This window comes from Pundamilia nyererei, unplaced genomic scaffold, assembly GCF_000239375.1.
Source record: "Pundamilia nyererei isolate P.nyererei 1_Seehausen unplaced genomic scaffold, PunNye1.0 scaffold00068, whole genome shotgun sequence".
Lineage (NCBI taxonomy): Eukaryota > Metazoa > Chordata > Actinopteri > Cichliformes > Cichlidae > Pundamilia > Pundamilia nyererei.
Genome location: NW_005187469.1, coordinates 3086250 through 3113653, shown reverse-complemented (window position 1 = coordinate 3113653; position 27404 = coordinate 3086250). Strand labels below are relative to the sequence as shown.

Here is a 27404-nt window from a genome sequence, read left to right as displayed (position 1 = left end):
ATTTACCAAGACAGACAGAGCTGGGGATCGAACCGGCAACCTTCCGGTTACAAGATGAACTTCCCAACCCCCTGAACCACGGTATGTTGATAACAAAAGGTTTTGGATTTTTCTCTTCCATTTTGTTGACTGGGTTTAAATTATTTTTTAGATTTAATAATGCATTAAGAAGTACAAAAATGTCTGCATTAATAAAGTCTGTCTCACCTTACAGTAACGGCATTGGTGGTCTTGACTTCAGTAACCAGCACTGATGGGTATTGCACTGAGGGAAGAACTAAAGAGGGAGGAACCACAGGACTCAGGACCTTCAGACCAGAAGGAAGAGGATGCCTTATACCCTGCTGGTTTTCTCGACCGTCTGTGGGTTTTATGTCTGCTCTGCTTGATTTGTAGAGGATGGCCTGATCACAGGAAAGAACGAAAACATAACCATTGTTAAAATCATTGTTGTTTTAGCTGCAAACAATCACCATTTTCACCCCTACAGTTTCTGTGTTACCCATCAGAACACCTACTGCAGTTTACTCAACTTATACGTCACCTACACTGCATCAATCTCTTACCTTCTTCTTGTCATGTGGCGAGGGGTACTCCACATTGCATATATCAAGCAAAAGAGACAAGTTGTCCAGCACATGCTCAGGGAATGGCACCTTGTATGCCTCCATAAAAAGTTTGGGCATAGCATGGGCCCACAGACCCTGGCTGTATTTGGAAAGGAGCTCCTTTATTTTCTGACGAACATCAGCTGAGACAACAGCACACGGTTTTGATGGAGGACATGGTGTAGAATCAGAAGTGGGATTGAATGGGACTTGTGTACAAGGGCTTTCAGGTGTTGAGGGACATGAAGAAAAATGTGTGCTGGTAGTGCTTAAATTGTTGAGCGATGCTTGTGAAGTGCTGGTGGTGCTCTTTAAAGGAACAGGAGATTTCTTGATAGGCAGAGGAGGGTAGACCAGCCGGTCGGCTCGGTTGGTGGAAAGTTCCTCTACCTTTGGAAGAAGATAAATGAGACACACAAAAAAGTGATCATCTTAAATAAAGCTGTTAAGCATACAATCAAAGACCGCAACACACCTCCAACTTACCCCATCTCTAACACCCTTCTGTCATTCTAACCCTCTCCATGACCACCTTCACTAAATCCAGGAATCTTACATGTACTCCTGCCTGGCAGCTCCATTAAAATTCTTTGTCTAATAAATCTACTGTACCTCATTTGCACAATTCCAAACCATCTCAACCTTGCCTCAAACTTTGTCTCCTCAAACTCTGACTCATTTTTAATCTTGTCTATCCTGGTCATTCCCAGTGAAATTCTGAGCATCTTAAACTCTGCTACCTCCCTCTCATTTTATACGTGTGTATTCTGTCTTGCATCCAACTTTCTTCTTCACTCCAGTGCATACCTCCATCTTTCCAGACTCTCCTTCACCTGCTCGCTACTTTTACTACAGATTGGTGCTCACAGATGACATCCAGGGAAACTCCTACTTGACCTCATCTGTCAACCTGCCCATCAACACTGCAAGCAAGAAGGGGCTCAGAGCTGATCCCTGATGTAATCCCATCCCCATCTTGAACCCATCTGTCACTCCCATTACACACCTCACCACCATTTCAGTGTCCGCATACATATCCTATACCACCTCACATGCTTCTCCTTGCCACTCCTGACTTCCTCGTGCAGTACAATAGTTAGCTGGCACCTTATCATATGCTTTCTCTACATCCACAGAGACACAGGGCCTGTCTCAATATGCGTACTTGTGCATACTTGCGTTCTCGTGATACGTCATCAGTCGGAGACCAAGTACTGTTCCAATTCAAAGTACGCATCAAGCCGAGAACGCGAAAAAGTCCCGGATGTGTTCTCGCTCCGCCCGTTTTATCGAGCATGCATCGGTGGTGACTTGTGTGGACTTGGTACAGCTAAATATCCCAGAATGCATTTCGTCCAAAACTCAAATGCAGTAATGGCGGACGTGCGGGGCTAAAAACTTCTAAATATTACTCTTTCTGAGTCACAAAATAAACTTTTAAGTTATTTTCAAGCGAGAATGTAGCTGTGTAAGCTTCAAATATCTGCTCGATTTATCAAGATATCATATATTTCAAAATGTGCTCTGATGTTTTTGGAGACGTCTGTGACCCGCCAGCTCTATAGCAGATAGCGAGGTTGAGGATCACTAGAGCCAGCGAGAGCAGCGGACTCCCGGCGCAACATTTTCAACCCCCCCACGGTCTTTTCGCTACTCAGGTTAAACAAACCCCAAACCCCAGCAGCTGCCTATTGTATTGAGTGTCCACTAAAATATAAATAAAAGCGTTCTAACATCTCACCTGCTTGTTTTTATTAAAACATACATGTACACTATTTTTATTTTATTTCGCTACTGAGGTTAAACATGATATATAAGTCACTTAGATCACTTCTAAAAGTTAACGTTTGGTTTATTTCAGTGTTTTATTTGTTCCTGAGTAAATCGGTTTGGCTGTGATTAAAGTTAAGCTTCATAACATATTACTCAGTTAAATTAAGAGGGGACAGCAGTAAAAACTCCGGACCTGTGACATCATCAAGTACGCTGGTGTTCCAAATGTAGAAATCATGAGTCTGTGCTCACGTTCTCGGCAAGTCCGTACTCCCGTGCGGTCTCGGCAAGTCCGGTCTCCCCGAGAACGCGAGTGCGTACTCGCGTACTTAGAATTGAGAAAAGGCCACAGTGAAGCTCCTTCTAGTGCACTCTTCTGGCATGAAGCCATACTGCTGCTCATTGACTGCCACCTCTCTTAAGCTAGCTTCAACAACTCTGAGGCCTAGCATTACTTTTTCCTTTGCTATAGGTCTGAAAACTAGTACTGGTAACTATTTCAACTGAAAATACTATCACTTCCTAAGAGTTTGTTAAAGAAAAAAACTTGACTAAAAGTACTTTTTTTAAAAGGCATCACGATACGTCCACAACCACCCTTACTAACCCTTTTTTGGCATTTTAAACTACAAGTTTTCAAAATAATTGATTCTGAGACTGCAGAACTGAGTGTGAAATTGAAAACTGTCACTGGGTTTACAACCTAACATAAAACAAGACATTAAAAAGAACAAAAAAAAAAAAACAACCCCAAAATACTCAACTTACGGTACACACGTGTGTCCACTTTGCCATGTCCCTGAGCACCTGAGGATGGAGGTTCCGACTGAACGTATCACAATAGAGTTCTGAGAGTTTTGACATCCACAGTCCACTGTAGTACTTCTCCAGGAGCTGACTTATTTGACTCTGCACCAGCTCCACGTCATACTCACTATCCTGCATGGAGGGATTTGAACGATCATGTGTTGCATTGCCACCTATGGGTTAAAACTTTCTACTATACCATATTATCAAAACTATGCAAAAGTTATTTTCTTAAACAGAAAGCATCTGATGTGACTTCAGTGATCAAATAGTTTAACTGAAATAGTATAAATATGGATTCTAAGTGTATTTTTTTACTCAGAAGTATTAAGATTGTCCTGACCATCTAAAGAGCACTTTGTATTCTAATATTGACAAAATTAACAGCAACAGACCGTACCTGGGATTGGCTGGGCATAGATACTCGCTGTAGGTTCACTTCTGAAAAATGTTTGAAAAGATAGAAATTAAGTAAATACACTTTGATACAAGCCAGTCTCAAAAGCAGAGCATTGCTGTTTGTTGTTAATCTTTATACATATGCTGTATTAACTTCTTAAATCAATCATTAGCACTAGAGCAAAACTTTGTTTCATTTCAGATCCTATGATTATTGTGACCATACATTGTTCTGAGCACTATAGCTGATAAAAAGTCAAACACTTCAATATGGTGCTGGTTAAACTGTCATCTGTGCAGCTGATTACAAGAGTTATATATTGTGATGCTGCACAGCCAAATTCACTTTGCTAACAAGCTTGGTACTGTTTGTACTTTTCTTTAGTAATACATTTCTAAGCCTGACTTGAAAAGATCTAAAAAATATGCCCAAAGAGCAGTTTAAAAGCAGATATATGCAAAAGCACTATATTTGTGTAACTCTTGTTATACTTGGATTCAACTTAGAAAGTTGTGCTATCAGAAAAAAAAAAAAGAGGAAAAATCTCAAATACCTTTGGAGTTCATCAAGTTCTTCTCTTTCCTGTTAGCAACATAGATATCTTAAAGCACAATGTGATTTCATAACAATAAGCTGTCACTCAACAGGACACAGAATTTTGCATTCATGTAGCTATGATTCTTAAAGGCTATACATACTAAAATTACACAGTACATTCTTTTGAGGAGAGCTTAAGCTTAATTTGCCCACAAGTGTATCTTCACCTGTTAAGTGTAACACATGCTGGTTTTAAAGCTGGTTGAGGAGCTGGTTGTCGGTGTTCAACTGGTGTGATGGAGCTGAAACCTTGGTCCAACTTCCTAGCATTTGAGAAGATTATGACAGAGTGTGACAAAGAATTTCTGCAAAGCTGAATTTATTGTCTAAATATTGCTTATAATTCCTTGAATAAATAAGTAAAGAAGATATTGTTAACCTGTAGTCCCCTGAGGCACTGAAACCTCTATAGCCACCATAGGGCCAAGAACGGTTTTTTGATGAATAACATTTACTATGAGCAGAAGGTTGGCGGAGTGAAGTCCTTGGCCTCACTAAAACCAAGGAAAGAAAAACAAACCATATAAATAATGACCAATGTTTCCCCACAGATACAGTGTATGAAATCCTGCCCAATCATTATGACATTAATCTTTTTTTTTCTCTGTCTAAGACGAGACCATGATTAATTAGTTGTTCCAACTAAGAAACACCTACCATTGAGCATGTACGAGTTGGGAGGCTTGAATCTCATCTTGCAGTTCACAATCTGGGAGCGACCAGATTTCTTCGAGGTTTTCTGCCTGGCAACCAATTGAGCAATGTTGGCAGTCTCCTCATACACTGCAGCTAAGCACTGTAACTAAGGTAAAGATTAATAAAAAATTGTTTAATAAAAATGTCTAGCAGTTATACGTCTCCCAGTTCTTTGATGAGGCAGTAGTGTAGAGGGAAAACATTTTTTTAAACAATACACTCACCTGACCCATGCCGTACTCAAGTTTCACAACGGAGGGAATGCTTCTGAGGTAGTCCTCGAGCTTTGAGAAGCCCAGCTTCTCCAGTGGGATGTTCTCTCCACACAGTGACCGGTACTCCGACTGAAGGTTGTCAATTGACACGCCGTCTTTGCTGGACTGGAGGACAGCCCGCAATATCCTCTTGACGAACTCGGCATCTGCCATCTTGGCAAACTGAGACTTACACAGAACTGAGAAAAAACGGAAAGCAAAACATGGTTTTAAAAAAACAAAACAAAAAAACAAAACAAAAAAACAAAAACATAACATTGTAACAAAAATGTGAGCTTCAACAGCACATTTCTTATTTTCAAAGAGCTCTGATATATTTTACAGTTTGGATACTTTAAAACTCTACAAATCTTTGGTCCCTAAGTTAACATACCAACACGTTTGGGGCACACTCATTATGTCCGAAATCTTTTTTTTTTTTCTTTCCACTCAGGTTCATGAATTTAGCCTGTAAAGGGAGTCACGGGAGTGACTAATGATTAGGTAGGAGTTTCAGGTGTCGAAAACCTCACCAATAAGTTTGGTGTGTGAGATTTTGATATACCACGTTTGTATCATTGATGCAAAGAGCAAAATCTCAGTGCTTCATTACTGGACTCCTTTTTAATCCTCATGGAGAAAAATGGCGCAAACCGCGGGAGTTGGCTAACGGCTAACTGTTAGTACAAAGTAGCTCGTTCAGAGGTCGGAAATAGTCCTTCATTTCGGCCCACAGTTGACATAAACCAGCGAAAAACATCTATATTGCGCAATTAACATCAACTTAAATTTGGTAATTTTATCGACAGGGAGACGGTTAAAAGTTAATGGTACCTGCACCTGTTAACCAAACGCCTGGAAACTCTTCTCTCGCGAACTCAAAATCTCGCGCACGCCCACAACTCCCAGTGGTTAATTATCCTGAACAGCGCAATTTTGAACCGCCTCATATACGTTTAAACATTACGTCGCTTTTTTTTATTTGTCTCGTAAACATTTAACTAGCTAACACATATTTTCTTACATCACACAAAAAAGGTTTAATCAATTTTTTTTGAAAAGCTGCTTTTAAGTGTTGTGGAAAATTTAAACCTTTATCGCAGAAAAAGACTTCACTATTCTCAAAGCAAATGTTTGTTGTAAATTTATTATTAGTATGCTGTTTTGCATCATTCATACAATATACCAGTAATTTTGCATCTGGTATACATTATCCTTGATTAATTGTTCAAAGTATTAATCCAAATAACATCAACTCTAGGATTTCTGGTATCATTTTATTAATTTGTATTTTGATTTTATTTTCAGCAACCTACAACCTACACTGGCCTTTCTATATATGTACTACTATAAAAAATTGTACGAATGCTCACTATTAAACACAACCAGACATACGGAAAAGTAGTGTTTATTAGCAGTTAGATTTTATGCTGCCAAGACAAAATAAAAATAACAAGCACAATAGCTGTGTGGTGTAGGTCAAGTAACTGTATGGCCAGCTCCAACTCGAGATGTTATAGAGGTTGTGACAATATACAAAGGTTTGTTTATCCCTGCATTTATACATTTATATATATTTTTTAATTTGCCTTCACAGCAGATGCTTTCATTCTGAGTCAGGGAAAGAGATGGCATGAACTCATGTTTGAATTCTTATGCCAAGTCTGAGTAAAAACTATGTATTTGTAAAAAAACAATACACACATAAAACCCACAGACCCTAGGCCACAGAACTCCATTAAAAAGAAGTACATTCACTAACTAGCAAATTAGTGAAGTTGTTCTAAACTTATTTATGGCACTCTCAGCTGGTGACATAACAGGTAGTGAGATTATGGCAGTGCTGAAAAACTTCCTTCTGCTTTATAACAAGTCTCCATTAAAGGTCTTCGTCATTCATTGGATTCCAGCTTTTTTTTTTTTAAAGAACCAGAATCAAATGTGTTATTAACAGTCTTCTTCTGGTGGCAATTTGATCTCTGGTGGCAGCTCTGACAATGCCTGTTGCCTCTGTGTTTGAGATGCCAAAATCCAAGCCTGCAGCACTGTGTCTGCTGGGGGAGATGATGAGGAGAGGTGGTGCTTTCTTAGCATGATCAGGGGAGGGTTCCTTAGTAATGTGTAAAGCAAAGCCCAACGCCTCCTGGTCCGACTGTTCACAGGGGGTTCTGAACAAACGGAAAGTGATAATAAAACAGAAGTTTGAGAAAGATCAGATGACAGAAAGGTCAAAGCAGTATAAAGGTGTCTATAAATGGAAGAGACACACAGACACACCACTGACCTGACACATTATTGTCGAATGTGGAGTAAGCAGATGAATTGTGTCTCTGCAGCATACTTGACACCAGCATCTGACAGAAAGATACCATGACTGGGTTGTTGTGATAATGGTCAGCAAAGATCATCCCAATCCATGTAGTGTAGCCTGGATAAAAGGGGAAATACAATTATCAATATTCAGAGATACAAATTCACACACCATCAGACAGGGTATTGCAGTAACATAAATGAGCACAAAGCTGTCATTTTACATGTTTTTTACATGTTTTTTGTGAAATAACATCTTTTTTTTGTTGTTGTTTTTTACTAGCTTTAATCAATATTTGACTGATACCAATATTTGCCTTGAGACAAAGTAACTTGTAATTCTCATTGAAATGCTGCCATCTCGTGGATGCATCTGAATGTGGTCTTCTGGACATCAAATAATATGAATGATAAAATTATTTTTCATTATTACTGCAGTATATTAAAATACCAAAGAGTTTAGGTTTGGCTGTGATCTTTTTTTCTTAACTATATGTTTTTAGTTGAATCTAAGCTTACCAGCATCCATGTTCTCATACCCCCGCTGCATAATAGTTCGGTCTATGCGAGACACCAACCATGTTCCCACCACAATGCTTAAAAGAAGCCTCAGTATGCAGGTGGTCATCCCCATAACCACGTTGTAGAAAAAGAAGAAGTAGTTGAAGCAGTGAAATGCCTTCCTAAAAAGGGGGAAATTGTGATTTCAAGTTAATGTGCTTTGAGTTAAATTCTTTTGTCTTATTAATATTTGAAAAATAATTGTTAAGTGATGTTAGTATTGGAAATCAATATATATCTATTAACTATTAAATATTAACTATAATTCTTTATGACTCTGGTGGTCATCTGGTTGCTTGTGAATATGCAAATCTCCTTGAAAAAGTGCCAATAATGCTTTCATACTACTTTAAATATTTTGTATCTGCTAACTAATGAGCCACTTACTGAGTATGTGAGATTTACGAGAGATTTTTGGATTTTTAAAATGTGGGTTAGTGAAATTACATCAGCCTTTTGGCATTTTTCTACCACGACGAATTGCTGGCAAATGAAAGATCTGAGTGTTGGTGTGACTCAAGAACACACTTTATATGAGATACACCTACCTGTTGTTGAGGGCTAGAGGTTTCTCTTTGTCTGTGGCATCTATTTTGTTCTGAAGGAAGAAGATCTGAACCAAAATTATTTGAAGAATCACCAGGCTAATTACAATGCAGATGGTCAGACTAAAAGAGACACAGAAAAACATTAAAGGTCAGCCAGAGTGCACATTAATGTATATATGTAATCATAGCAACACAGTTATAGAAAGAAAAACAGCCTTACAATATAGTTCCCAGTGTGGAGAGCATGCTAAGCACTTTCCCATTCAGTATAGGAAGAACCACCACGTAAGCAATCAGCAAAGCAAACAGGAAGTGGACAAAATGGACAATCAGGTAGCCTAAGAAAAAGCAGAAATAATTAACGACTGTAAAAATATTTTCCTTATAATAGCTGCCTGTATAATAAGTCAGACAGCTTTTCTGTGATTAATTTCATCTATTGGCATAGATTACATCTACATAGATTTGCATTTTGATGAAAGCTACTGTATGAAAACGATTCTTAAGATTTGGTTCTCAAGTCCTAATACAGGATGTCCTATTTAGATCAGGCCAGTTGTCCTTGTTTTGAAAGTTTACGGTAAGAAAAGCTTACCCCACAGTGTGAAAGCGATTTGCCAGCCCGAGTATCTTGCAATGGAAGCCTGGTAAAATTCATGGCACAAACATTTTTGTGTACTTTGTTAAGAATGCAATAATTTAAAATCACTTCAGCTCTACAGTATGCGTGTTTGCATCCAAGTTTTTTGCTTACCACACTCGTAGCAGATCTAGGCTTATGAAACTTCTCAGGAAGAAATACTTTCTGTCCTTTCCAGAGCCTCCTTAAGTGTTTCCTAAAGCAACAGTAAGCTCATTAAATTACAGACAAATTCAGATCTGTTTGTCTGCTTGCTGGTAGTAGAAATGGTAGTCTTGCTGTAAACTAAATATAGCTAACAGTCATTATACCCGTTTCTTAAATTTCTTACCTGTAACATGCCAAAACATGGAAGGTGTAGGCAACAGAGTTAAGACTGGCAAAGATGGTGGTGGCTAGCCAGGATTCTTAAATAAACAAACAAACATAATAAATTCAAACATACATAACTTTATATTACTGTATATTACTTTGTATTCTTATAAATGGCGATGACCATTGTGTTCCTAATATTTAACAAAAATATTATTCAATTTTCTAATAGAGGTTTATTTGGTAATTCCTACTGGCAATATTAACTCTCGAAACAGCAGGAAATAAAATGTGTCTGATATCCACTTTACACATGATATGTGATATTAATCACAGGGTTCATAAATGCTCCCCCTTTAAAAGTCTGAAGGGACTACTTACTCCTGGCCACAACGATAAATTCTTCCAGCTGTGGTACCATGTATCCCAGGGATTCTGTCTCGTTACATGCAGTAACCACATCTTTCAGTGTATTTTTCCAAGTTTCAATTTTGTCAAAAGTAGAACTACTGACACTGTAGTCTGCTAGTGTCATCTAAAGGAATGGAAAAGATAAATGAATATAGGAGTCCCCGCAGAAGAAGCATAAATCATTTAAATAACACCAAACAAAGGGAATCAATTAGACGATTCAAGAAAATCATAAAATATATTTTTCCGTACCGTATATAGGCCTATTAGGGATATTACAACAGTGCCAATGATTCTGCTGGGATACTTGAAGTGGGGGTCCCACTCATAAACCCTCCTTTGGAACCAGGTAAGTGGCATACTGCAACACAAACATGGATGAAAAGTTTCAATTTGTCCTGTTCTTAGGTTCAATAGCAGCTACAGCATTTTTTTAACAGCACTGAAAATTCTCTACAGAACTGTGACACGTGTGATTTTCAATTAGCTGGATTGTTAACTCTCACATTTTTGATACTAAAACCTTTTGAAATGGCTTGAACACAGCAGACTGGACTTTAAATCAGTCTGAAACTCAGTTTCTATAAAATGCAGTCATTAAAACTTAACATCCAATGTTGAGTCACATTTTATATTAGAATGAAACTAGGATACCCTGAAGATTTGTAAAAATACATAAAAATTCAGGAAATCTCAAATATCTTTCCCTGCTTGGCTTCTCTTGTCTTTGTCTAGTCTAACTCTAACCCTCTGAGAGTCTCTCAGTCTTGTTCTCTAAAACTTAAAGAATTATGAATTTCATCAACTGGTCCCTTAATGAAATTGACACCCCATTGAGAAGCTTGTCCTGCAGAAGTTTGCTGATGGATACTTGATGGTCGGTTGCGTTGTGTGCCTGGTGACACTCTTGATGGAGGAGATTGAACAACATCTACCTATTCGGAACCATGACAACAGATGCATGCTGTCTATGCAATGAGGGGGGATGTCTATTCTGTTCTCTATTTTGTTCTCAAACTGATCTCACTTTAGCGGCTCAGTATCAGTATGGGTGGAGTTCCTTTTTCTCCTCCATTGTTCTACCTCTCTGACCTGTCTTCCCCATGTGATGTCTGTGTAATGTCTGTACGGGAGGAAGGGTAAGATGGCGCTGGTTGCCGGCAGCCTTAAACCAATTTCATTCGTGTACACGAGTGGGTGTATTTACCTATGTCCGGGTGTCTTTTGCAGCAGTCTCTTAACATGCTGAACCTGGTGTCGCTCAGTTAGCTCTGCAGAGTCCTGGCAACAGATTCAGACATTCATACTCGGACAAAATTCACTATATTCATAAAAAATTGTAACTTTCTAATCTATTATGAAAAAAAAAACGTTAAGATAGCAACTGACATCGACTTCAACCAAGGCAGCTACTATCTGGGTAGTATTCATTTTATTATCTTTGTATTTTTAATGTATGAATTTTGTTTTCTTTGTTCTTTTTTTAAAATGTATGGAAGTTTGTACTGCAGGCTATTGTTGTTTGCCCTGCTGAAGCCCATTTCAATAGAGAATACCTGACATAATTTTTATTGTAATTATTTTTAGTAAAATGTGTATGTGTGTTGAAAATACAAACTACACTGGTAAGAATAATAGTTTGTGTGATGAGGTAATGAGACTTTTTGTCCATTTTTAACCAATAAATCATTAAGTTCAACTTGAAGACCTTGGGGAATGTAAGTCAAATTTTAATGTAATGTTAACACATCCCCACTCTACACCCTTACAAAGTTTTATCAGAATTTAAAAAACATGTGAGCTATTGTGTTTACAGGCAGAATGGGGCACATGCAAACAAATTTGCTACCAACAACATAATATTCTTGATGGCAGTAATGATGTTATGTTGTACACGTATTTAGTAGGAATCATCACAATCCATGTATTGGTATTTCTGACCTCTTGTTCCATGTGCAGGCGTATTCGAATAGCTTTGACCAGGATGTAAATAAATCGCCCGAAGAGGAAGATGAGGGAGAGCATACGGGGCCACTGGGAAATCACCTTTTGGTATTTACCCAGTATCTTTAAAACCATAAACACAGACAATCATAAATGTGTTCTTCAAAGCTTAATGCACTAGGCAACTTCATAGCTAAATGTTCAGCAGAGTTTGAATGCCTTTAATTAACATGGGTCGAATATTGTGAAAGCTTGATGGACGGTACATTGCTGGGTTTCCTACCTTACCACTGGGACAAGTGACTGTTTCCCAGGCTGTAATTCCTATCCTACAACATAAAAACACAAATGTGTAATACGGTTGTTAATAAAATTAAATCACCCACACATCAACCAGTTAATCTATCTATTTAATCTCCAACTTTTTTTTATTATATTTTGTGTTTTTAGTTCCTTTTTTAAATTAACCATTAGTTTATTTTCGTTTTAGTTTATGAGAAGCTTTAAATGATGTTGTAAAACATGCATACATAGACTATGTCTGAATATTTACCAAAATAGAGAGTAGAGTATTCCCAGCACTGCCCCTGTCATTCTGAATGGTGTGGACAGACAGGCAAAGAAAGGGAAATAAACCAAGCCCACTTCTAAAGCTCCAATCAGGTACAGAAAAGCTGAGGATAACAGTCAGAACAGTGTATCTGTCAACACAATTCTTGGAAACTCTACAGTAAAAAAGTAAGAGGATAACAATGTACCTCTGGCCCAGGATGGAACAGTGAACGGGACATAGTTTTCAGAGAACAGGAGCAAGACGCTGCTTGATACGGCCCCAAAGGCAAAGCCATAAGACCAACGATTACTGAGGCTGCCTACAGTATCCAAAGGGCTGAGGCACAATGATTAATAGAAAAACAACCATAAGTACAGAAAAAGCCATAGTGATGCTGTAGTCATACAGACACAAGTAAATGATTCTTAAGGGATGTCAGTGAAACTTAGTAGGGGATATCCCAAAAAGTTGATTCTGGTCATCTGGACGTAGCGTTTTCAGTAGGACAACGGTTTCGTCACCCATCCAAGTGACTTCTTCGGTCTCAGCTGAATGCAGGTTTCCCCAACGTTATAAACAGTGGTTTTACATAATGACTGAAACTAGCACTACTGACAAACAACGGGCTGACGAGTAATTGTTCCCATTGTTCATCAGTGGTGCTGGTTTCAGTCATGAGAGGAAGAGTGATGAAAACTTTCTCCCACTGAAAACGAAGAACAAAATCAACTTTCTGAGAATTCCTTACCTAGATGATTGCATAATTAATTCATTTTTACACTAATACATTAGTTTAAAACTACAAACTTATGACTGATATTTATGTCTCGTTTTATTGTATAATAAAAGATAAGACACTGACTTGAGGACCCATCTGTTGTTACTACTCCTGTTGACTTACACAACTATAGCAAAACGTCGATCTAGGAATGGCAGTCTGTCGTCAATGGCCAGCCTCTGGGCTCGTTTCTGAAGGAATGACAGCACCCCTGCAATCAACACCTGGATGAAAAGATATCACATCATAACTACTATAATAAATAATAATGTCACGTTCGCATCAACTGTGTGAACAAGGAAATAGGGTGAGCATATGGGTCTCTTAAAAAGGCTTTATTTGATCCTTATATATTGCTGCACCAGTCAGTGCTGCTCACTTATTGTGGCAGCAGTTTTTTTGTATGTTGCTATGCTGTTACCCTGCATTCCCAGTAGCACTGCGCTAGTGCTACTCGTAATCCTTGGTTACACAATACTATGCAAAAGTTTAGAGTCACCCCAGACTTTCTTTTATTTTTTTTCAATGTTGTCTTCAGTAAAAGTGACTAAAGTTACCATTCAAAGTTAGAGTGGTAAGTTTTCTGTTGTGAGCACACACAACACTTATTCATTTCTTGAGTTAGGTGACAGTTTCTGGCTTGTATTTCTGGCCACTGTTGGGTGGTATAGTAAATATAATCTTTTTTTTGATAACGTAGTAATTTAACACATTACTTGCATTACAAATATTTTTCAATTCTCTACAAAAAACGTTAGTAATAAAAAAAACACCCCACCATGGATAATAGACATCTTTTGAATAAAATAGGCCTGGCTGAAATTAAGTTGGGACACTACATACTTGAGTTGTTCAAATACAAATCAAATTTCAATTATTAAGGGAGTTTCTGAAACTCTGCATTATTAATATGGTCTTATTATAGGCAGTGTTGTAGTTGACCATGTCTAAGATGCAGTTTTAATGAATGAATAGCTTACTGCTGGTATGAGTGAAAGATGCAAGATTAGCTCCACAGACACTCTTTGGTGACAATCCTCATCCGGGGAGACCCTGGAGACACAACGATACTATGAACACAATGTAACATAATGCACTGTAACACATGACAAATTAAGGAACACCTAGTTTGTTCCCTTTTGTTCTGCTGAGTACAAATTAATTTGATAGACTAAAAAGACACCAACAGGACAGAGCCTATTTAAACTAAAGTGCTGATCTGAGTGGAATAAGCCTTGCAAAACCTTACCAAAGCTTTACTTACTAAATCAGATAGAGATAAAAGAGCATTTAATAAAAAGGGTTCATAGTGCACTGATAAAGTCAGTTCAAGTTCTGTCCCTATGTCTTTGTTTCAAACTCCTAGAATCAGTTTGTAAACTCGATCGGCGACAACAATATACAGCTGATTACAACAGTAAGTAAAGATCTGTAATGTAACACATTTAACATTTAGTGTTTAAAGTTTGTACTCACTCATGTTCCAGCAAGTTTCTAATCATCTTTCGATAAGTTGGTTCATTACTGTCCAGAAAACTTTGTTTCTGCTGTGCTGTAAAGATAAAGCAGGCTGTGGAGTGATCCCACTTCTCCTTTTCCTGGTTTTAGTCATGTGACTAATATGAAGTTGACCTTTGGCCTCAGGACTCAACACTTTTATAACTCTGCTGTTTTACTGTCCTCTGTGTTTTTTCTTTTTTCGTTTGGTCTCGCTCTTTGTCTGTCCAGTCCTTCCTCTTTCTGTCACTCTTTCTGCCACACACATACACTATCGACCACTGTGTTACTCAGTGAAAGGAGTGTAAACAGTTAGCTCACCCAGTTAGATAACCAAGTGTTCATTCACCTTGTGTCTTCACTTTACAAAGGAATCTTACACTGATTCCTGTCTCTAAATAACAAATCTCTTCTGTCTTTCTTCTATTCAGCATTGTCTTCACTGAAACATTTGTTCAATCTTTCGTCTGTTTCAGCCTCCTTATTATTGTCTGCTTTGGTGAAATGTGAATTTGGTGGATAACAAAAGAAAATACCCCAAGCACACTGTTGAATGATATTTATTGATTGCGGTAAGTATTTAAAACAGTTGGAATCATTTCACTTGATTCTGATTGGGCCCTTGACAGTGACTTCACCAGGTGTGGAGGTCAGCAGCTCTGCTCTTTGACAATCATAATGTCCACCTTCGTTGATCTGATAAGAAAATAATAACGACATGACTGGGATGATTTCTGTCAAATGACTTTTAGTTTAACATATGATAAAGAGTGAAAATGAGGTCATGTTAACTACAGGTCACATTTCATCTGTGAACAGAGATAAAATGTGTCAGGAGTTACCGGGTCATGAACAAACAGAAAGAGGGAGAAACAGAGACAGAGATCTTGTTTTAAAAGAAATACATCATCCTAAAATAGCATTACTTTCCTGTAGCTAAATCTGTCTGTCATTTGAGGAAGATTCAAGCCTATATAAGAAAATGTTTTATTTTAATCATTATCTGATAATTTAAAAAACCCCTCACATTACCGCAGCATTGACTTTATTTATTTTACTCAGACTCACAATATTCCCTATGTAAGGATTTTATCTTATCTTAATCCTATCTTCTATAGTTTTGTCAGTATTTTTGGCAATATTGAATAAGAGCATTGCTGCTAAATTACCTGTTCAAATGTAGAACTTTATCATTTCCCATGATATAACTATTACTTTCCTAAAAAATCACTAACATCTACATGCTTATTACTCGTAAAAATGAATCAAGAATGACCTGGAAAGCTTCATTATTTGAATCATGAAGCAATTATTTGTCTAATTTATTTTTTAATTTATTTTTTACAAACAGATGGATGTGCAAGTATTATATCCTCCTTAATGCAGGCTTGGGTGATGTTGAAGTAATGTGTGAATACTGGGAGTGTAGAGCAGCTGTGTGTACTCACTGTCTCTGGGCACACAGCTGACACTCATTTGCATAAGTGTTTCCATCGCTGCCACATACAGGAGAGAGGTTCAAAGGACACGCCACAATCTCTGCCGTGTCAGGACAAGTAGGCTGGCAGAAAGGTAAACATTTGTCATTTATTTTCTATAATAGTTACAATAATACTAACAACATTTCAGCAACAAAGCTGTAGCTTCAGTTAAAACAAATCCAATTCCTGAAATTACTCAAATATAAAGTTTCTATTTAAAAATATGTCACCTTTCTCATGAGTCCAGACCTCTCTTCTGCACCTTAAAAAAACCCAAAGAAAACTTTAAAAATATATATATATTAAAAATATTTCATATAATAGTCAAGAAATAAAGAAAGGCCAAAAAAAAATTTGGCCTTCAAAGAAGTAACTACGCTGATTCAAACTGTGCACTAGAATGAGAAACTACTACTGCTGTATTGTTAATATGTAAAATGTTCACTAAGTGTATGAGTGCATAGAATTTAATAACTAAAGTAAAACTGACACACCTGACATAACAGCCCCATATTGCAAAATGCGTATGCATATGTAACCAAGTATTCTGTATTTCCTATTTATAATGAAGTCAACTTAACTATACTTTACAGAGATATTTTGTCTGTGACATTTGACTGTTGTTTTTGGTGATCAGTGTTGAAGCATAAACCCTTCAACTCAGTGTTGTAAAACAATAAAACTTCATTATGTCAGTGTGCTTCTACAACTGCAGCTGCTCCCCAAACTAACTAACCCCGATCTAACACAAATATAATTTCACTTAAAAGTACCCCACATACAGAAGAATGATTGTTTGTTTAGAATAGAGGGCTTTTCTTTGTTACCTGCAGTCATACAGATGAGCAGAAGTCCCAGAAAAACAACTCTCCCAGTCATGATGTTGGTGGGTGAATAACTCGGAGTGACAGGAACCCGTGAGTATGCTTCTCTTTTTAAAGGCAAATAAAATGTGTGTGTGGTGGGTGTGTATACGTGTGTGGGAACACAGCAGATGAAAATGGACACACAGACGCATGAAATCTCTAGAAACTTAGTCACCAGCACACATTAACCCACACACCCAAACATAAACTGATCTTTTGTTCATCCAGTAGCTACAAACTTCCATGTGACAAGCCCACCCTTTTTTTCTTTTTTTAATCTAGCACACAGGTACTGTGAAAGCAAAGTCAAAGTAATCACATCGTGAACCTTTTTTTTTTTGAAAATGTATGAATTTATTACTGTAAAGAATAACTATACATAATGGGTAACAACCACAAACGGCCATAATACTTAAAAATGTAAACAAATAATAATATTGAGCATGAGAAGAGAAAAATCCCTACCTTAGTACTGTCTCGCTCTCTCGTTAACTTGCTACTATCTCTGCTTTTGACTATTTCACTCATTTCTCACGATCACATGTAAGCCTTTGTTCTCTATTTCAAGTTTCAAACAAATCGTTTTATGCAGTGGATTAACTTTGTTTTGTCTGTATTCCAGTGCAGAGATTTGTTTTTACATGTCTCTTTTGCCATGATTTCCACTTTAAAATAGTTGAAATAAAAGACTATACTAAACCTATAAAGTGCTCAAATTTAAAACAGGGGTTTGGTGGGATAGGGATCAGACCCTTTGTGTTGGTAACAGAGTCAGCCCCAGAGCAGTTATCCCCGAGATATTGGAACCCCCTTCCGAGATTCCGCGTGAAACAGAGCACCTGTTATCACCTTAACTTCTGAACTATAAAGCATTACAAGCAAAAGTATTAATTGACATGGTCCTCGATTTTAGCCTGGCTTACTGACTAGCTCTTATAAACAAAATATCTCAACAGCTTGTCCTATATCAGAGCTACTGACAGCACAGATACCTTCAGTGTGGCAGTTTATGGACGTGGACAGAGTAGAATTTGGCAACATGACCAGAGGATAGAAAGAACTTGCAGTCTAAATAAGACTGAATGAGAGCACAAGTTTGTTTCACGCTGTTGACAATGAGAATAGGAGGATTTTGACTGAGCTGATGGATAAAAGCACAACACAAACTTTAAAAAACATTTGCCTCCTCCAGATTATGCTGGTTGGTTAAGGATACATATTCATCTTCATTTGGCACAGATACTGTTTGTTCACTCCACTGGTAACATCTTTTTTTTTCGACTTGACGTCACAAAATTGCTACTGTACATAATATCCACATCGGCACTGGCTCAGGTCTGAAAAGCTTCCGTGGTACCCTCGCACTGATGTTTATAAAAGCACATCCTGGTCACACTCAGATCTGGCGGCATGCTTTGGTACACAGAAAAAAGGCCAGACAGTCCAGGTGTGTGGCCCATTGGAAAGCATGCACTATATATTTCCATTTGACTTTCAAAAATTCTTCAGTAATCCTTAGCCCTCCTTTGTCCGAACAGGACAGAGTGAGTAACAACAAGCCAGCATAGCAGACTGTACATCTTGTGCATATAACAAAGAACCACAAGATTTTTTTTGTTGTTGTTGTTGTTTTTTCACGATGAAGGACACACTTTAAAACAAAACAGTCAAGTTTCTCTATACACACAAAGAAATTGGGCTTTTTTTGTGCTTTGATGCATGTTGGTATCTGTCTTATACATTCCTTGGCAGCCTACATACATTGTTGTTTTAATGGAGTGCTCAAATTTCTGTCTCCACCAGTTTAGGCACTATGCTGAACAATGTCAAGGACACCAAATACGACAAATAAAAACAAAACAACTTGGTTAGCAGTTCTTAATTGTTATTTGAAGAAAAGTAACTCTGTCAAGGTTATGTTTGCCTGGAGGAATTAAATTACCTTTAAAAATGTAATTAGTAAAAATTACTATGCTGATGATTGCACATTTGTGACTGAAAGTGGATTGTAAAAGCTTTTTTTTTTTAACCATCATTTGATATAGAAAAAAATCCCCCAAACTGCGCTTGGTAATGAAAAGAAATCTAGAAAGGCTTGACCCTGAATAAAAAAGCAGTCAGTCTGTTTTTAACCAGGTTAAAAAGGTTGAACAGATTTAACAGCTGGCAGTGACTGATCCAAATTTGTTTTTTTATATCATCCTGATTTCTCCATACAGGCAAATATATTAACACCCTCACTGACCACAGCTAACTACTTTAGGAAAGGGGTTTAAAACTGAGAGATCTTCTGCCGTTCCCTGGGTCTTGCCCATTGAGTGGGTAGCTAGGCTACACATGCTTTCCAGTCTAATACAGCATTAAAATTCTGCTGTCAGTTCAAGTGTTCTGAGTCTTTCCTTTCTTTCTGTCAATCTAGTGAAGGAGAAGCACCTGTCTCCTACCCTCACAGAAATATCTCGTCATCTTAAACATAATTATATATATATTTCTTGCATTGATTTGCATTGAGCTTTCATTGTTTCAGTGTCTGTCACAATACCTGCAGTCTCTGCCTTTTCAAGAGGCTGTGCATTGAAATGCAGGTCCACTGAGAAATGATGACAATTGAAAAAGACTAAAAAGTAGAAAAAAAAAATGAACGCAGTCTGTCTCCCCAGAGTTTAGTGGTCCATCTTTTCTCGGTCGTGGGGAGGGTGGGCGAAGCATTGCAACTCCCACAGATGGTATGTTGTGGAATCAGACACAGCTCTCCCTGGTCTTGTTGTCTGTGAGAAAAGAGTTCAGCTGGGAAATGTCCACTACAACAGCGTCCCGCTTGCTCAGATGGACATCTTTCAAGTGGTCCTCGTCACTTTGGTCCTTGGCAAAATTTACGAACACCTGGAAAAGGAGGGCGAAGAAGAGGAAAAACAAATGAGCATGCTTAAATTGAAGTTGGATGTTCATAATGATTGTTTGTAAGTTTGCTTACTTGGTCTAAAGTGGTCTGAGAAACAGAGTAGTCCTCTATGCTGAGAGCCTCTTTGTTCTTTGAGAGCAGGGAGAAGATTCGGGCGAGAGAGGTGAGGGATGAGGGAAGCTGGTACTGGAGCATGTTGCGGTGCTTCTCCTTCAACGTGCTCCCTGGTAGCTCCCTTTCTATGAAGTCCATTACTGGCCTAAGGTCTGGGTCTGGTCCCGCCACCCGTAGGATGATTGTGTAGCCATCTCCAAATCTAACAAGTATATTAAATATATATACATTCAGTTTTTTTCCCTGCTATGGGGCTGAAGACCAGTCTTTCCTTCATATGAATCATTACTGCAGCTGACAGAAATACAGAATCAGGATTGCTGCCATATATAGTCATAAACATAAAATAATACCATTAATCTTGCTAAAAGTGTAAAACGACTTTTTGTGAGCTACAATGTTGTGAGAGGTGATTTTTTTTTTTTTGTGGTCTGACCTGTTTTTGAGATGCTGCACGCTGCCCAGACAGCGGAACCTGCCGTTGACCATGATGGCCATCCTGGTGCAAAGAGCTTCACACTCCTCCATACTATTACAAGACACATAAGAAAAATATTCATAAGGGGGGAATTAGAAAAAAAAAAAGAAAGAAAAAGAAAGAATGCCCAGGTAAACAAACACATGGAACGGAAGGGCCTGTCAAACCTGTGAGAGGTCAGGACTACAGATCGCCCCTCTTTGATGATGCTCAGGATGGCGTTCCAGAGAGCACGACGTGCCTTGGGGTCCATGCCTGTAGTTGGTTCATCCTGCGAACATGTAAGAGCAGGTACTCAGCTGCTGCTACACAATCATATTTACGAGACAGTTCACTGACTTTAGGAGCTTTAACATTCAGCAATGCTTTATTATTATTGTTATTATTAGTTTCACTGACCAGAAACACAACAGGTGGTCCTCCTATTAGAGCAATAGCAGTAGACAGTTTCCTCATATTTCCTCCACTGTAGCTGCCAGCTGCCTTGTCCACATACTTCATCAAACCCAGTTTACGGATGCCCCAGTCTGCCACCTAGTGGAGGGTTAGAGTTTTGCGTGTGTTAAACTGTCTTCTGGCTTAAACATGACACATCATGGCTGAAAGTGTTATCATTATCAGGTAAAGCGTCTAGTTGAAATATAAAATAGGGGAAAAAAACCCAAACAAACAACAACACTGCACAAGTAGAATTATAGGTGTAGTTTACGTGTAAAAGGCAAATATGTATCACGTGTGTATGCTTGTTGCTGACCTCACAGACTTCCTTCTCAGGCACTCCTCTCAGGATAGCATAAAACTCGAGATGCTCTCTGCCAGTCAGTAGGTCATTGATAGCATCAAACTGAGGACAGTAGCCCATGTTCTGATGGACTTCATCTATCTCTGTGGTTACACTGCAGTAAGAGAAAATAGATTAAAGTGGTTTTTTTAAGTGATATGAAGAAAGAAAAAGAAACCTGAAATGTAACACCTTTTCATGAATTAAGTAGTGTTGTAATCTACATAGTGTCGTATGATATGACGTCTTTTCTTGTCTCTCACCTCTTGCCAGCCAGGTAGGCCTCGCCACTTGTTACCACAGAATCTCCTGTCAGCATTTTGAAGGTGCTGGTTTTTCCTGCTCCATTCACCCCCAGCAAACCAAAACACTGCAGGAAAGAGGAAGAATATATTCTACTTAATATTTCACATTCAAAATGCCATTTGCTAATCCTTAACTGAAAAAGAAATTACTCATCCTCATATGTATAAAAGCTAAAAGACAGCAATACCTCTCCAGGAGGGATGCCAACACACAGCCGGTCCACTGCTGGCTTCTGTTTACGCTTGTAAATCTTGGTGAGCTGTCTGAGCTCCAGGATGTCTGACTGTCCTCCACCGCTGAGGATCCGCTGTCGCTCTCTTGCCACATCCTCGTCTTCCTCTCCGATGGGCTTCAGATGACTAGTGGATGACCTGAAAGTTACGGAGGAAAGGAGTTAAGTCTGAGTGTTGTGATATGGAGAACAAAGTTTAATGCATTTAAAACAGAATAATCACATGTATGTAATAAGTTTCCCCCACCTGGCCTTGAAGCAGAAGTGATACTGAATGAGGACGGTTATACAGAAGAAGACAACACCCTCAATGGCCATTGCAAACAAGTTCTTTCCAACCATGTCCCAGGCCAGAGGAGAGCGGAACCGGTTTTCACCTACAACAGGACATACATTTTAGGAACAAACACTTATTTTTCATACCTTGTCAAAAACTAATAAGAACACATTTATTGCTGTAGTTAACAACTGCCTGCTGTGTTTACCGAATCTCTCCAGAGCATCAGCCATTGCTTGATTCTTCACCATGTCAATAAGTCCTCTTCCCAAGCAGAAGTGAGGGAAGATGAGGAACACATTCTTCAGGATATCATTAATGCCACCGATTTCCTGAAGGAGGAATGAAGGCAGCATTTAGCCAAAAAGGTTGAAAATTCAATGTCAGTCATTCAAAAACCTGCAACTCTAGATATTTTTGAGTAATTCCTTACAAATTTACAAGTCTCCTGCTACTAATAACTGCTTACATTGCTTCCAAACAGCTCGAGAACAAATGTGGACACGCTGCCGTTGATTCCTATCAGTATGTTGACGCTAGTAAGAACCACGTAGGCTGTGCTGGGTATTTTAAAGAAAAATGAAGCTGGGTACATCAGAGGGGTGATTGACCATCTGAAAAAAGACACAAACAGAATTTTATATGAAAACAGATTAAAGATAAACAAAAACGGAAAGAGACAAAGAAATTGTGTTTGTGCCTAATTTACCCATATAGTAGCAGCAGCAGAGCCAGCACAGGCAGATTGGTGGAGGAGACGTAGGCGTCTTGTTGGAAACACACAAAGATGATGATCACCAGTGTGGCGGGAACGATGTAGTTACACTGCAAATGGGATAAAAAAAAAAGTACTTTCAATAAGCTAGATGTTGTATCACGACTGTGGTTTTCAAGTCTTTTTCAAGTCTTGAGCCAAATGAACCTTAAGTTTTGAAAAACTAAAATGACTTACCATATCCCAGACAAAGTTGGCCAGCCAGTAGAGGAAGGGTTGTACTCCACTAATGAACTGCATGTGTTTAGCCTTGTTCACTCTCTCTTGGATGAGAAAGACCACAAAACTGGCGGGCACAAAGGACATGGCGAAGATGACGCAAATGGACACGAGCACGTCCACCGATGTTGTCATCCTGGAAAAGAAATAACAAAAGACACAACGGGAGTAAGGAGAGGCCAAAGAGATAGTTAAACCTTTGAATTCAGCACTGTAGTCACTGTAATACTCACAACGCGACTTGTGAGAGCTGCTCCTTGGTGAGGTTGAGTGGATGATTGTAGGCAGTGATGCCAAACTTTGTGGGGTCTTTTCCACCTGGCAGACTGACCCGTAGAATGGCGTTGTTCATCACATTGAGGAAGGAACCAATGCTGTGCCAGCCTTTGTTGTTAAACCAAATCTGCATTAAGAGAGGCAATTGTGAGAGTTTCACTTGATGTAACATTAGAGACTAAATAAAAGGAGCTTAGACATAAAACAGCAGCTTGGAGATCAGCTAAGTGTTACAAGTCTGTAAGAGTAAAGAAAGTCTACAGCATTCATTTATTTTACCCCCTCTTGAGCACTTATTATCTTTCCACAGTCAAAGTAGCACTTAAAAAAACCCACTTAGGTTCTAATGTTATAGTGCATTTGCTGTTGTTTTGGACACCAAATAGTGCCAGACACCATTTGCATTTAAAATGTGAAAGTACAAGTACAAGAAAAATACACATTACTTGGTACTCTGTAAGAAAGAAAACATAGGGCAATAAATCTCACCAATGTGGAGGGGAATCTATGTAATGTTCATTATCTATGACATACTCAACATAAATAGCATGTAGGTTGAGTACTACACATTTTGTGTGCAAGCTGCAGGTTTAACAATGGCATTGTTGAAGGAATTGATCAAGGAGGCTTAACTGTAATGTCCAGAGCCACGTGCTGTTGTATAACTGCTGTCTCGTGTGTGCATGTGTGCGTGTGTGTGCTAACCTTGACGTTATTCTTGGTGTCCAATCCTTGGATGAAACTGGAAAGACTGTGAAAGAAACGATCTGCTGCAGCTCCCTGGAGAATGGGCGAGGCAGCAGACAGAAGAAGTGAGCCAAGTCTTTTTTAGCACATGTGTAAACTGACACTGCTCAGACTTGTAATAAGATACCATGTTTATCATCAGTACAGCTGTAATTATAACAGCACAGACAGACCCCCTGTAAGAGTCTTATCCCGACAAAATCAAAGCAGGCCATTATGGAACGGTTTATGGATTATGTAGTACATAATGTAATAAAATCTCTTACTCTTTCAAGATGGAAACGTCTCCTCAGCTGAGCAATTGCCCGATCAGTTTCATCTGCGTGGGCCAGAAATTGTGAACTCCTTGCACCTAATGAGAATCCGCCATATCTGCAATAGATTACAGCCATTTTAATACTTTGAAAGGGCACAGCGGAGAAGCACTCACTCAGTATTATTGATTTGTGGAGGAACTAAAGATGCATCATGTCTGTTACTGTACCTGAACTCGTTGACCCAGATCTTGTTCTTCAGGCTGTAAGAAAGGAAAAGAAATTACTCGGTGCTTGATAGTTGCTTGAATGAGAACAATTTGCATTAAAAAAAAATCAAGGTAAATAATAATAACATGTCAGAGGAGTGTTACCTCTTGCCAATGATCTGAGCGTAGGTCTTAACCAGATAGTCTGAAACGTTTCTGCCTGTCAAATTCTGCAGAGTGTCTGTCTCACTGAGCTTCATCTGGATACAAAAACACACAAATCAGTTATTTCGTGTTCATTATTCATCTACTTGGTTGCTCACACTTATTATATGACTTTTGTTTTAACTGGTTTTAGATTTTATTTGCCATCTCAAAAGTAAAGTAAAGACCCTAGAATAATACAAAGAAAACAGAGAAAATATAATCATATGACCCCCTATGAGCAAGTGCTTTGGTAACAATGAGAAGGAAAGAACTCTAACCTGTGGTGGTGGAAGCCCCCCAGCTCCAGATGGACACTCGGGCAGCATCCTCTTGCGCCCTTCGCAGCTGCACTCACACAATGGAGACGGATTCTGCATGGTCCAATTTCCTTTGTCAAACATGTCCTTCACACTTTGAGAGACTTGAGGGACCGACCACTCATCTTGAACTGCAGTGCAGGGAATGTCCCTGGAGCATAAAGAGGGCGCTCATATTAAAATCTCCAATTTGTCCATATGCATTGAGCATTCTTCCTGAAATTCTGACTGATTCTTACACGATCTATAATATAGATCTAAATATTTTTCCTAAATGTAAGTTAACTCACGGTATTGGCTGTCCTTCCATGCAGCGTGTTCCAAAGCCAGGTTCTGCTGTCAGAGCTCCAAGCAGATTGTTGGTATGAGGGTCTTCAGGCATGTCATTACTGCAAAGGCACAAACAAAACACATTCCTTTTAATAACACATGCCATTTTAAACTATCTCTAAAAGTAGGAGAAATACATGTTAAAAGAACATCGTCACAAAATTCTACTTAGCATTTACAGCTTTGGTAAGAACACTAAAGGATAGGCATCTTTAATGGGCTGAGGAAAATGGGCTATTTTGCAAAACAATGGATTAAAGTTCTTTGCAGACAGATTTTATCTTACCTGATGAAGGTAAACTGTTCTCCATACATGCCAGGATCCAGAGCCAGGCTGGGGTACTTTCCAAATGGAGGAACGATCAGGCTGAAGACCAAGGCAATACACACAAACACTGCCGGAAGCACAATCTGAAAGATAACAGCACTGATGTTAAAAGAGAAAAATACAGCTATTATTTTATAGAATCAGAATCAGCATCAGAAAGACTTTTATTTATCCCCAAGGGGCAATTAAGTTAGTAGTTAGGAAGAGCCTCATGATTGAGCGAGGCATAAACATTCATATAATGGCTAGCACTGTGTGTAGAGCCCATATATGTGGGTTTAATGCCAGTATACCTGGGCAAAGAAGCCCTTCCTAGAGCGCCGAGCATAGAGGAATCGTTTCCACAGTAGTGCTACAAACTGCTGTCTCTTCAGACTCCAGCCTTTCACTTGGTATGACCCTTTGCCATCTGTTCCACTAAGCCAGTCGGTCTCACGGGATTCTGAACACAGACAACATGATACCCATCAGCAAAACTGCAGTGTGACAACATGGAAACATAACTTGTGACACATGGATTGTAATAACTTAATGTCTGCAAATTTGTAATTTTGTTTATATTTATATATCTGGTAAAATGAAACTTTAGGTACAAGCATAGGCTGAAAGATTTGATGAATGATAGCGAAAAAGATCTTTGCTATCACTGCACTTCATGCTGGGTAATCCATTTCTACCTGGGTCACCTTCAGAGTCATTGAAATCAAAGTCATCCTCAGTGAAGGGCTTCAGGCAGCTCTGGTGATCTCCGAACGCATGACGACGACGGGTTCTGGTGGGCACGACTCCATCTGCAGCCACATGAGAATCAGTGAGTTAAGCTAAACTATTTAAATTCCATTGTTTTGTCTTCTCTATGTTCCCTGATGCTTCTTATTTAAGACTCAGTGTACACAGCATTTAATTTCTAATTATTTCATCTAATGTTTACCAACAAATGGTGTTATAATGTAGATTGCATAGGAGACGTTAGGTGTGGAAATGTTGGAATACATATCCCAGATTTACCTGAGAGCTCAACTGAATCCACTCCACTGTCCTCAGCCACTTTCAAGAAAATCTGAAGAGTTAGAGGGAAATAAATTAAAATACTGGCTAAGGTGAAAACAGACTGCAAAAAATAATGCAAATGACATAGAAATATGTAAAAAAGTTAACTCCAACCAAATGAAAATGTAGTATCTTACTTCTTCTAGGGTGGTATCAGATATTCCATAACTTGAGATTCCCAAGTCAGTCAGTCGGTCATCAAGCTCATGAAAGAGCTCCACAAAGGCGCCATCTTTTGCAGCCTGGTAGGGCAAGACATAGGCGAGTTCATGGCCGAGATCCTCCACCAGGCGAGCCTCAGGGACATGCTTGAAAATCACATTGGAAATGAGGGAGACATCTGTGGGGAAGAAAAAGCAGAGAGAGTGAGAAGTTAGTAAACGGACAGAGGTCATTTTACATTACAGCTTTCCTTTTTGGAGCTCAAACTGACAATGTGGGCTTAATTTTATAAGAAAGACAGCCACTTTGTTATTGATTCTTACCAATAGTAGTGGTTTCACTTTCTGGTTCACTGCCAAGACCAGCATCTGAACTGCTTTCTGATACATTGTCCTCCTGTTTAA

General features: G+C 38.7%; 4 protein-coding genes across 11 annotated transcripts in view; all 4 read right to left on the bottom strand.

The window, feature by feature from the left end:
* Window positions 1–6059, bottom strand: part of tdrd7a (tudor domain containing 7 a) — a 16549-nt gene extending 10490 nt beyond the window's left edge. Inside the window, exons 1-11 of one of the 5 annotated variants that reach the window (XM_005736310.1) lie at window positions 5701–5963; window positions 5530–5604; window positions 5106–5335; window positions 4843–4987; window positions 4565–4679; window positions 4353–4448; window positions 4142–4170; window positions 3589–3629; window positions 3150–3320; window positions 567–998; window positions 208–404 (exon numbers count right to left, since the gene is read on the bottom strand). In XM_005736310.1, coding sequence (XP_005736367.1) covers window positions 208–404; window positions 567–998; window positions 3150–3320; window positions 3589–3629; window positions 4142–4170; window positions 4353–4448; window positions 4565–4679; window positions 4843–4987; window positions 5106–5309 — 1430 coding nt within the window. In that variant the 5' untranslated portion in view covers window positions 5310–5335; window positions 5530–5604; window positions 5701–5963. The other 4 variants (XM_005736307.1, XM_005736308.1, XM_005736311.1 and 1 more) reach the window with 4 other exon arrangements.
* Window positions 6060–6533: 474 nt separating this feature from the next.
* On the bottom strand, window positions 6534–15159 carry stra6l (STRA6-like). The gene is made up of 18 exons (XM_005736304.1): window positions 14669–15159; window positions 14173–14245; window positions 13316–13416; window positions 12620–12750; window positions 12415–12535; window positions 12145–12190; window positions 11859–11984; window positions 11125–11198; window positions 10170–10278; window positions 9888–10041; window positions 9526–9601; window positions 9309–9390; window positions 9150–9198; window positions 8775–8892; window positions 8555–8674; window positions 7965–8128; window positions 7420–7563; window positions 6534–7303 (listed from the first exon to the last, which is right to left on the bottom strand). Exons 1-18 carry the CDS (start codon window positions 14692–14694, stop codon window positions 7083–7085), a joined length of 1935 nt encoding a protein of 644 aa, XP_005736361.1. The 5' UTR covers window positions 14695–15159; the 3' UTR covers window positions 6534–7082.
* A 74-nt stretch (window positions 15160–15233) lies between these two features.
* On the bottom strand, window positions 15234–17146 carry spink4 (serine peptidase inhibitor, Kazal type 4). 2 transcript variants are annotated; one of them, XM_005736306.2, is made up of 4 exons: window positions 16998–17146; window positions 16401–16426; window positions 16138–16250; window positions 15234–15385 (listed from the first exon to the last, which is right to left on the bottom strand). In XM_005736306.2, exons 1-4 carry the CDS (start codon window positions 17047–17049, stop codon window positions 15340–15342), a joined length of 237 nt encoding a protein of 78 aa, XP_005736363.1. In that variant the 5' UTR covers window positions 17050–17146; the 3' UTR covers window positions 15234–15339. The 2 variants fall into 2 exon arrangements, with proteins under 2 accessions (XP_005736363.1, XP_005736362.1); XM_005736305.2 differs by having other exon boundaries at window positions 16401–16432; window positions 16998–17127.
* A 1554-nt stretch (window positions 17147–18700) lies between these two features.
* Window positions 18701–27404, bottom strand: part of LOC102211221 (ATP-binding cassette sub-family A member 1-like) — a 50765-nt gene continuing 42061 nt past the window's right edge. For 2 of the 3 annotated variants that reach the window (XM_013911632.1, XM_005736303.1), the window contains exons 24-49: window positions 27324–27396; window positions 26976–27178; window positions 26797–26848; window positions 26466–26579; window positions 26082–26230; window positions 25747–25871; window positions 25421–25519; window positions 25092–25281; window positions 24772–24866; window positions 24628–24660; window positions 24410–24515; window positions 24102–24176; window positions 23354–23523; window positions 23079–23256; window positions 22836–22951; window positions 22596–22740; window positions 22335–22458; window positions 22097–22226; window positions 21805–21988; window positions 21575–21681; window positions 21285–21426; window positions 20930–21064; window positions 20698–20801; window positions 20489–20581; window positions 20011–20254; window positions 18701–19919 (exon numbers count right to left, since the gene is read on the bottom strand). In XM_013911632.1, the coding sequence (XP_013767086.1) occupies window positions 19776–19919; window positions 20011–20254; window positions 20489–20581; window positions 20698–20801; window positions 20930–21064; window positions 21285–21426; window positions 21575–21681; window positions 21805–21988; window positions 22097–22226; window positions 22335–22458; window positions 22596–22740; window positions 22836–22951; window positions 23079–23256; window positions 23354–23523; window positions 24102–24176; window positions 24410–24515; window positions 24628–24660; window positions 24772–24866; window positions 25092–25281; window positions 25421–25519; window positions 25747–25871; window positions 26082–26230; window positions 26466–26579; window positions 26797–26848; window positions 26976–27178; window positions 27324–27396 (3330 nt within the window). In that variant the 3' untranslated portion in view covers window positions 18701–19775. The remainder of the gene's footprint in view (window positions 19920–20010; window positions 20255–20488; window positions 20582–20697; window positions 20802–20929; window positions 21065–21284; window positions 21427–21574; window positions 21682–21804; window positions 21989–22096; window positions 22227–22334; window positions 22459–22595; window positions 22741–22835; window positions 22952–23078; window positions 23257–23353; window positions 23524–24101; window positions 24177–24409; window positions 24516–24627; window positions 24661–24771; window positions 24867–25091; window positions 25282–25420; window positions 25520–25746; window positions 25872–26081; window positions 26231–26465; window positions 26580–26796; window positions 26849–26975; window positions 27179–27323; window positions 27397–27404) is intronic. The other variant, XM_013911633.1, reaches the window with a different exon arrangement.